The following is a 10,829-nucleotide window of genomic DNA, read 5'->3' as shown; positions in this document are numbered from 1 at the left end:
GGAGACTGACAAAAACAGCTGCAGAGATATCAAACAACCATTCAGTATATGTTATATCTTTGATCTCTTTTGTCGAACATTAACGCAAAATAAGCAGTCCGAAACATAGGTGTCGTTTTATCTTTCTGCCAGTGAAATACATCCAAATACATCTATAGCTACATTACTAACATAGCCACTGACTTGAGACTGCTGGTGTAGGATCAGTTTTCTGCATAATAATAGCAAGTGACCAAAATGGCCAAGCACCCATGGAATTGTGTGTATTTACGACCCGCCAATGTGAGATCCACCAATTAGAGAGGTACCCGAATTAGTTTTTTGATGGGATAAAATGAATGGAGAACATCTCGTGTTTTTCCCTGGGTGCTTGGCCATTTCCATTTGTCTGCAAATGTTTATGATAACAGCTTTTAAGATCATCTTGAGATTGTAGAGGCTTAAACCTACTTTACAAAGTGCTTTGAGACATGAGGTAATTTAAAGGAGAACTCCGGCGAACAATGAACCTTTGGTCTAATAAAACATCGGTACATAGTCAACCGTTCTCTGAGATTTGTTTTCATGATAATCGAATGTAAAGAGTTTTATCTCTAAAAACTGTTTAGCGTATAATGCTAGTAATGGGGGCATTGACTAAGTAAAAAGAAATCGCTGGTTTATACCACCAAAAAGGCTCAAAATAGCCCCACACTAACGCAGTAACATAATGAGGCTCCATACATGCAAAACGAAGCATTGAGAACTTTGTAAGTGTACAGACCGTTTAAAAAGAAGATACTTTATGAAGACAGTTCACTTCGCGTATACAGACAGGAGCCATCTTAGTCTCGATAAGTCAAACCACGAACGTCGTGCTGAGTGATCTGAACTGTATGAAGTTCAGCGAACTTCTGAACTGTATGAACGGCGTTCGGGGATCGACTTATCGAGACTATTTTTTAAGATGGCTCCTGCCTGTATACGCGAAGTGAACTGTCTTCATAAAGTATCTTCTTATTAAACGGTCTGTACACTTACAAAGTTCTCAATGCTTCGTTTTGCATGTATGGAGGCTCATTATGTTACTGTGTGAGTGTGAGGCTATTTTGAGCCTTGTTAGTGGTATAAACTAGCGATTTCTTTTTACTTAGCATTATACGCTAAACAGTTTTTAGAGATAAAACTCTTTACATTCGATTATCAAGAAAACAAAACTCAGAGAACAATTGACTAGGTACCGATGTTTTAATAGACCAAAGGTTCATTGTTCGCTGGAGTTCTCCTTTAACACCATTAAGAAAATAAGAAAACAATATGACTGTTCCTTTAAATGTGGAACATGATGTAATTTTGTTTTATTATTTTACCCAAATAAAATCATGCATTTGTTACTACTTCTGGCATTGATTTATATCAGGATGTGAAGAGTTTCAACCAGAATAACATGAGAAAAATTGCCTGCCCTAACTTTAAAAGGGTGGTTACTTGTGATTTCACTTTTCTAACTTGTGTAATGTTGCTGTTTGAGCCAAAACATCTGCAACAAGATACAACGCTCAGTTCAAAGCAAATGGAGCTATTTCATTTTACAGAAATTGCTTTTTAAGGACTACAAACGCCTGGTATAGGGACTACACAAACTTCCTCCCGGGTTAGTGACATCACAGAGTTTCTGTAGTAGAGCACATTTGGGAGTATGCTCAAGCTATCACATCCATCTTTTCACATGTATTGCAATACAGTACGTTACACAAATGCAATAGCATCTCACAGTAGTTCCCATACTAGCGATTTATAGATTATCATGACAGAATATGCTAATCAATGACTTGAAAATAGTTAACTCCACATCAGCTACATAAATTCATCAACTAACCATTCAGAAATGTCCTGTTGCATTCTACATGTTGTCACTTCCTGAGTCTCTCCATCTTTGTCCGACTTCGGTTTGATCATAAAAGGTATATCAGTTTCTGACATTTTAGGCCCCGTCCACACTACTGTGTTTTTGTTTAAAAATGGAGAATTAAAACGAATACGATCTCCGTCCACACCAGCGTTTTATCTGCGTATTAGAATTGATCTCCGTCCACATTAAATCGACTGAAAACGCAAATCACGTGACCATTCACCAACACTGGGTATGCGCGTGCCGGTGTAAACAGTGGCTGACGAATCAGGGAAGGATACGTCATGACGGATGATACCCAATCACAGAGCAGCCTCTGCGTCATTGTTTCTAAACTCGATGAAACCCTCCGGAGATTCAAAACGCAAAACGGAGCGGCAGCGTTTCTAAACTTCTCCGTTTTAGGTCTTCGTTTTTTTCCGTTTTAGTCTGGATGGGAGGTGCAAACGTAGCAAAAGGTCTCCATTTTTAAACAAAAACGCAGTAGTGTGGATGGGGCCTTAGTGTGTGTCTGCAAGCTGATAACACACAAGCTCTTATATCTCCGCCCTCTTTGCAGGGAGCAGCAGCTCATTTGCATTTAAAGGGACACACAACATTACTGTTTTTGCTCACCCTCAAAAAGGGGCAATTTTAACATGCTATAAAAATGATCTGTGGGATATTTTGAGTTAAAACTTTACATACACACTCTGGGGAAATCTTGTAAAAAGGGGCATTATACCACCCCTTTAATGATATCACTCACTTGCATTCACACATATACACAATAACCTAAACTCATGACCAATATATATACTGTTGATAAAAGAAGTACAACTTGTTTGATTTATGTTTCATTTATGTTTTTAATCAATCTGTACAACACTAAAATACTTTTGATTACAACAAGAAGGTATCAAATTCATTGAAGGGATTCTTTCATGTATGGTAGGCCCATACACATATAACATTGGAGTGAAAATCATATAAAATGGCACATCTGGGGCTTGCAGCGATTGAAGACATACATGAAAACATAAATTTCATATAAACAACATTGCAAATTTTGGTAAAAGTGAAAAAAATGTGCTTGAAATGTTCAGTAATTTCATTCATATAAATGTGATGCATTCAGAGTATCGTGAAATATTAAGACAGCTAAATTTAAACTCCAGACAAGCAAAAAACAGTCCAAAAAGTCTCAAATTATCCATGGTAGCTATCATGTAAAACAGTCCATGGTGGTTTCATTTACAACATTTTATATACATTGTAAATATTCAGAAAATCACATACAGTTCCAAGAAAATAGAAATCTGAAATGACTTATTATGCTGCTTGATAAAGTCCCTGAGCAAATGCTTCGCTCTGTGATCAATAAAATCCATTAGCCAATTGATATTAAATCACACATAGTGATTTGGCCTTTAATCAATGTTGACAGTAAAAAAAAAAAGAAAAAAGTCTTGCATCAACATCCTTTCTCTTAAAGTGAAAGGGAACTGTGCACCTGAAGCGTTTCTCCAAACTTTATATTGCTTTAGCAGAAATGGTACAAGAAATGTTCAAATAAAGCTAATAGATTTGTGCTGCTTAGGAAAAGGGTTTTTTTTAGTGCATGTTTCAGTCATGCACTTTTCAGTATAGCCGGAAGTCACTTAATCTGAAAAAAAAAAAAAAAAAAAAACATGCAGCGGCTTTTGAAATCCTGAAATGATCAGTAGAGGGGGCTCCAGTTGAATGTTCCTATGGATATTAGAGTCTGGCACGTGTTGGAAGACAGCCAGACCATCTCCACTAAACTGTAATGAAGGAATCCCAAGGCAAAGCCACATCCGACATCTGTCAGATGGTGGCGACCCAGAAACACACGGGATGTGCCAGCTAGGAAGGCCCACAACACAAGCAAAATACGCAGAGGAACTGCAAGCACCAAATGTGCTAACAGGAATTTAGACACCATGGCTGCTCGGCTTGCATGTGCTGCTGGGAAAGAATAAATATCCATGGCCAGGTAGTCGAGGAAACTGGGTGCCATTTCCCAAGGCCCTTTACGCTTCACCAACTTCTGCATGCCTGCTACAGTCATCACATCCAGAAAGAGAGCTGTAAAGCATTGATGTTAAACGTACGTTATTAAAGCAATATCAGACTCCCAAGAATCTATTTTTGGCTATAGCATGGGTGGGATTTGGCCACAAGAAATCGCACTCATCATGATAACACACACTTGCGAGTATGAAATTGCTTTTTTAAAACAGTTTAAAGGACATCCATGTTAATAAGAAAGGAAAAACCAATGGGTTTTCCAAAGCCCCTCTCGTGTGTGGAACTACTTTCTTACACCTCAGATTCAAATCTCTTATTGCTAGTTCAAAAGATGTTTCCAATGTGTCTCCATTACAAATTCGAAAACATTATGTTAGAACTAGCAAAGATGGCTTAAGCCATTTCGGATGAGGAAAAATCAGAAACGGCTTAAGCCAAGTAGCTTTCTGTTGCTCAATGCAAATCTGAGAAATCTTGAACCTGCTGCAAAGTCTGCTTAGTAAATATTTCACACTCCGGATAAATTCCATATCGTATGGATTCCTATTGAAATGACGTGATTTCACCCATGGAAATTTGCTGAACATTGTACAGTTGTGACCGCATCTTAACACTGTGGAGGAGAGGCTTACATATGATGCAGCAGTGCCATGGAGGCTGGTATCTCCACATAATAATAATAACATCTCAAGCGAAATTGATAATAGGGGATTATCACGCTTCCGGGTTTCATGGGCGGGATTTGTCAACTTTGTGCATGTCCACTTCCGACGCAGTTCAACAATGCCTGAGACGAAGGCTATATGTCACTGCTCTGTTCCACTTAGTAAATCTAACCAACAACGCCAACCCTACTGAGGGTTGTTTTCATGGATTCCCGACTGAATTGAGTATAAGGAAGAAGTGGATTAAAACTATAAAATAAAACAAGGTAGCACGTTTATTTGCAGCCGGCACTTTAGTGAATCAGACTAAGGGACGACGTATAAATAAACTTAGTGTAGTCTGTCATCAGTTCGCCAGTGAGATCGGTAATTCAACGGAAGTGGCAGTGCACAAAGATCACTGAATCCGGAAGTACTACGTATCAGCGTGATAATCCCCTATTAAAGCTGTGTTATGCAAATCAAGTTTGAAACCAGGATCGCCAAGAAGACTGCTAAAATGAAGATTTACAGCGAACTGACTCAATTCACTTCAGAGACACAGATTAAACCACTGGAGTAGCACGGGTTAACTTAACACTGTATTTGTGAGTTTCTTGGGAGCTTTACTGTTTTGTTCATTGTTTACTTGCATTGAACCTACAGTGCTGAAATATTTTACTTCAAATCTTCATATGTGTTGAAGTCATAAAGTCATGCACATCTGATGGCATGAGGGTAAAATAATTGATGACAGAATATTCATTTTGGGGTTTGGAACTAAAAGGAATAGAAAAATAATAATATAATATAATATAATAAATATAATAAAAATTATATCATTTAAATGAAAAGTCTTAATGCCAGCGTGCACGCAATGAACTAGTCACAGTCAGAACACATTTTCTTGTATTCCCTTATCCACTGACCTACATACCCAACAGCATCCTCACAAGTTGCTAAAAACCCTTCATGTGAGCACAATGTGGTTTCAAATTCATTCCAAAATCAAATGCACTTAACAGGATTCTCGATTATACATTATTCTTTTGAATGCCATTTTAATCCCAGAAATCGTTTACATTATATTTAAATATCTTTCAGACAGAGCTTCAAAAATACAAATAAATGTAACATTACATACACTGGAATTATCCAAACAAATATTTATTTAAATTGTATAAATTAGTAGGCAATAAAATATCCTTAGGCTAAGTAAATGAAGGTCTTTAACAACAATATCACTCTTTCTGTAAGACATTCGACAAGAAGGTCTGTGGTTGATTTAGAGGAAGACATTTCTCAATCCCAGTAGCATGTGTTTGACCAAAATAGTAGCCTATGTTGTTTATATAGCCGCCCACATTTTTAGACTGTGACACATCCGGACGTTCTTCAGAGCGTCAGTATTTTACTCCTTATCTGAAAAGCGTTACAACTCACCTAGCAGCAAATTGACCAATACCTCTTGACCTGCCAACGTGTTGCTTCTTGTAAGACACAAAATTGTACCGAAGATCCACGGGATGCCATGGCCAGTGAGCGCGAGCAGCTTGACCATAGAGCGCACGCTTCCCCACGACGATGTGGGGTGCGCGCACACGCCGAGCCGCTTAGACATACAAATATCAATGGCCAGAAGAGAGTTCATAGCGATGCCTTTGAATGAGGGGTTAAGCTGCATGCAGTCTTCTTCTGGTAATTCCTTCTTTTCTTTATTGTTCTCGGGTGACTCGTTCTGCGCATTTTCGCCTGGCTGGTGTTGATTTTGCTGCTGTCTCTGCGACGGCCTCCGCGCAGTGCCGCGAGCTTCCGCGCCAGCGCTCTTTAAAGGCTGATTTAGAGACATAAACTCGGGTCTGTTCAGCACATTGTTTCGGTCCCTCGCCCTGGATCGAGACTGGTTTACAGGCATCTTGATTTTCCACTGCCCTTCCACCCTTAAATGTATTTTACTGTCCTGTTCTTCACACTGAGAGACAGTGAACGGTCTACCATGTCCATTCCCAGATCATGTCTTGCTCTGTTCTATGAGTTGCGACTTCTATTCCAGTTACTCTATAAATAGACATTCCAGCCGCCTGGATACATGAGACGCATCCACATGCTGCCTTCTTACAGCTGAAAATCAAGGCAAACAAATTACACTCAACTAAGAAAATCTCTGTAAACATGCAAACAAATAAATAAACAGATAGATGTTTCTATTGCAAATACTAAATAATTGCAACGGGTCAATGCTGCACTATAAGATAATTCACATGTTTTGTAGCTATAGGGAAATGTTATTTATTTATTTATTTATTTTCAAAAAAGTGTAAGATGGAACTATTACGGCTATTATTTATTTAACCAAATTATATAAATAATACAAAAATATATAATATAAAACCCATGCAATGCAGTGCCTTACCTGAGTTCAAAGTCTATCAAATAAATAAAATCAAATATTGTTATACATAAGCCTACTATTGTGGAATCAAAAAAGGCTCTTTACAGACATCAGAACTCCATTTCTACCAAAAACCGCATACCCCTGCATATCTCACCTATTTTCTTTGCTTTTTTACTGTTGAGTTTTGTTTTTATCTTTTTGACTATTTTGTGCAGGGAAACTAGAAAGCTTTATCTGTAAAGCTGCTGAATGGTTTCACTCACTGAGTAGTAGGCTATAAATGACTGAAACCTGTTGACTCTTAAGTCCCCTGACTCTAAACTACACTACCCAGGATGCAAAACGTCGTCAAGAAGGGAAGTCTAATTCTAAGCCGCTTGGATAAAAAAAGCTAACAGCTGAAGTATTGTATTACACCAGAGGAACCTGACTACCCTTTAATAGGCTAGGGCAAGGGCGACACAAAGTAACCCGACTGGTCACGCTCTTTAAATCTCTCAGATATGACGCGGAAATTAAGGGCACCGACATTTGATTTGACACTAGACATTTTACTCTCAAATTATTCCAGAAGACGCAGCGTGGAGCGCGTGCTGTAAGGAGCCTGTGTGGATTTAAACTTAAAGTTATGTTTCGTGTTCTTTTTGCCATCCTGGTGGACCTTTTGAATAATGGATCGACTCAACGGCGTAATACTGTTGACTGGAGCGCAGCGTAACAGGTCGTAATGCCGCACTATCGGACTGTGCCTAACAGGTGCTTAGACATTTCTGGGTAAATCAAAGGCACGTACGAGCTGACATCATATATTTTATGGTGAACAACGCAAAATAGTAACAGATCCATAAATATTAGGTTTAATTAAAATTCATTAGAATGAACATGTAAGGTTTATGTTATTTTTGCTCGACTGAAGGAGGGGAGAGATCTGGGATTTATTAATGCTATGTGGCAAGAACATACAAGAAATATGTAGTGATCCATAATGTATGTTGACATGTCAGGAATCCTGTCATGGATCATATAGCACTGTGACCACAGACTTGGGCCCTTTTACTCACATTATGAATAAAACTGCTTTATTTGGATGCTGATGGGTGTTTGTGCTGCCAGTCTGAAGAGCCTCCACCATGGGATGTGTACAGAGTGTAAAACTCAAGCCAAGTTTTCATGAGAGCATCACAGTCCTGGAACTGCAAGCCTCCATTGATCCTAGTCCAACTGTCATCGATGAGTCATCTAATGTGGTTTTACGTTACCGCACGCCTTACTTCAGGGCATCAGCTCAGGTGCAGGTGCCACCCATGCTTTGCAAAGAGATCTGGACTGTTGGCTGGATCCAGGCTTGCAATCAAATGGATTTCTTCAATATATATGGAAATGAAGGAGTGTAAGTGTGTTCATTGTGTACTATAAATAGATATGCTGAATACCATTGCCTTTTAAGTGCCTTTATTTCTTTGGCCCCCAATACCTTTAAAAACATAATAAAATGTGTAAATTGTTGTGCATGAATCCCTAATTTAGAGGCGGATATTCACTGAATACTGTCAACACTCTTAACAAATAAAGGTTCATCATTGTCATCAATGGTTCCATGAAGAACCTTAAAAAAGGTTCTTATGAGCGTTTAAATATTCTTCACACTGAGAAAAAAAGAGGTTGTTTTCACAGAAAGCATCAAAAATTGTCCTACTTCATCACGAAAACCCCCTTTTGGGACTTTTATTTTTTTACAGTTCATTTGCAAGTGAAAAAAAGTAAGACATTGCGAAACAAAGATGAGAATAAATTTGCAACTATAAATTTGCAAAATAATTTTGCATAAAAGTCAATGCATGTTATGTTTTATTGTTGTATATAAATACCATTTAGTCACATTATTGTGTTAAAAACATAGAAATATTTGAAAATAGTTGAAATAAAAAAATCATTCCCGCCTTTTGCGTGCAGTAAAAAATGAACTGAGCTTATTGATCTCAGAAACTTTCTTCATAGGTGGCATGATGCTTCTGCAGAACTATGTAAAACTATTTCTCAGGATGTTAGTGATGTTTATGGTCCAACTTCCTGGGATTGTTTCCTCAACAGCAGAAAAGTTGAACACACCCCTATAAGGACAAAGGCTTGTCCTTTACCAGCGTATGTCAGTCAGGTTTTATTTCTACTAAGATAATCACATCTTTATGAAATTAACAATTACAGGGTTGAATAAAAAGAATAAGAATATCTTGTAGTTCTTAATCATTTCTTATTCTGAAACTTTTTTTTTATTCCATAGATTGGGTGGAACATAATTGGTTTAAATACTTAAGTTACATCACTGATGTAAGAGTTTATCACTCAGCATATCATATGAAGAGTTCAGATGCAAAAGCCTCTAAATGCCATTTGAAATTTTCTTCTTTAATGATGATTTTTTTCAAACTTGTATATTTAAGTTCAGTAATTTCACTTAAATAACAATTAATAGGTAATTATCATTGCCATTTAAGTGAAATCACTGAACTTAAATATACAAGCTTGATAAAAATCATCATTCTAGAAGAAAATTTCAAATGGCATTTAGAGGCTTTTGCATCTGAACTCTTCATATAAACAACTTGAAAACATCTGAAAAATATGTGTCATCTTCCCTCTTTTAGATCCAGCTGGGAGCTCCCAGAATTGAGATGTGGGCAGATTCAGGCCATCAGTGACTCAGACGGTGTGAATTACCCCTGGTACGGCTGCACCACTGAGATATACACAATAGTGGGCCCAACTAAGAAAAGCACCAAACTCACTGTCAGCATGAACGACAACTTCTGCCCAAGTGTGACGTGGAGTGTCCCAGTGGGCACCACTAGCAGTCCCCCTCTCTTGAGCTCCATCCAGAGGGACCAACGCTTCACCACCTGGCTGGTGGCCATGAACGAAACTACAGCTGAAATGGTGCTACTCCGAACCATCCACTGGAGGATGCAGCTCTGCATTAAAGTGGATCCAAAGAAGCCTCTGGGTCAAAGAGCCACAGTTCTGGAGCCAGTGATCCAGGAGCAGCCTCAAGTCCTAGTTAGGAACGAGCCCATCCCAACAAACGCCTTGCTTAAGCCTAATGCCAATGATGCCCAGGTTCTAATGTGGCGGCCTAGAAATGGCAAGCCCATTGTGGTCATCCCCCCGAAATACCATGAAGGATACTTCCTTTCATTTTAACTTGAAATGATTCAATATTGCTCAGTTAAATGAAGTATGGCATGGAGTGAGTGAGAATGCTATTAAACAGGGTCACTGATTTAAAGTTTTAAAGAAACAAAGGTGTTATTTGTGTATTTACTGATTGTTAATGTGCTGTTTAAGGACACACATTTATCATATTTATGTACTTTTGTTTTTAGACATGTTAATGTTTGTAATTTGTATGGCAAAACTGCATGTGGCCTTTGCATACTTTGCTATATGGACTGAAATGTGGCCTTACAAAACCAATTATTATGAACTAAACTAAAATCGTTTGTTCACACAGAATGAGCTGATTATTAAATGTGTAATGAAGGCGGTATATTTATTTTTAGTCCGGTGTGGCCAAAGTTGTTTTGCCTTTTGTTTTGTGCAATTACAGGAAACACTTTTGCAAATGTCACTGCATGGCCTCTTACAGAATGTTCTCTGGTCAAGAACTGTGAATAACTGAATTGTCTTCTCATGTTTTAAGAGGCAGCTTTCCTGGGGCACAAGCTGTGTTTCAGGTACTTCATCTTTTTTTTTTTTTTTTTTTTTTTTTAGATGTGGAGAACATTTAGGTGCTAGATAAGGTGGAAACTACAATAAAATCATTGTGTCACAGATTTTTTTTTCACAGTCTGGGTTTGTCTATATATATATG

The 10,829-nt window shown here is 38.1% G+C and overlaps 2 protein-coding genes across 2 annotated transcripts; one reads left to right on the top strand and one right to left on the bottom strand.

The window, feature by feature from the left end:
- Window positions 1-2,710: 2,710 nt before the first annotated feature.
- On the bottom strand, window positions 2,711-6,488 carry plpp7a (phospholipid phosphatase 7a (inactive)). Its single transcript, XM_039669043.2, has 2 exons — window positions 6,010-6,488; window positions 2,711-3,979 (listed from the first exon to the last, which is right to left on the bottom strand). Exons 1-2 carry the CDS (start codon window positions 6,479-6,481, stop codon window positions 3,591-3,593), a joined length of 861 nt encoding a protein of 286 aa, XP_039524977.2. The 5' UTR covers window positions 6,482-6,488; the 3' UTR covers window positions 2,711-3,590.
- Window positions 6,489-6,661: 173 nt separating this feature from the next.
- On the top strand, window positions 6,662-10,780 carry fam78aa (family with sequence similarity 78 member Aa). Its single transcript, XM_039669115.2, has 2 exons — window positions 6,662-8,351; window positions 9,607-10,780. The coding sequence occupies exons 1-2, from the start codon at window positions 8,092-8,094 to the stop codon at window positions 10,157-10,159; spliced, it is 813 nt and encodes a 270-aa protein (XP_039525049.2). The 5' UTR covers window positions 6,662-8,091; the 3' UTR covers window positions 10,160-10,780.
- The last annotated feature ends 49 nt before the right edge of the window (window positions 10,781-10,829 follow it).

This window comes from Pimephales promelas, chromosome 4 (genome assembly GCF_988280905.1).
Source record: "Pimephales promelas chromosome 4, fPimPro1.hap1.1, whole genome shotgun sequence".
Taxonomy (NCBI): Eukaryota; Metazoa; Chordata; class Actinopteri; order Cypriniformes; family Leuciscidae; genus Pimephales; species Pimephales promelas.
The sequence above is the reverse complement of the archived record's forward strand: the minus strand, read 5'-3'. Positions and strand labels throughout refer to the sequence as shown.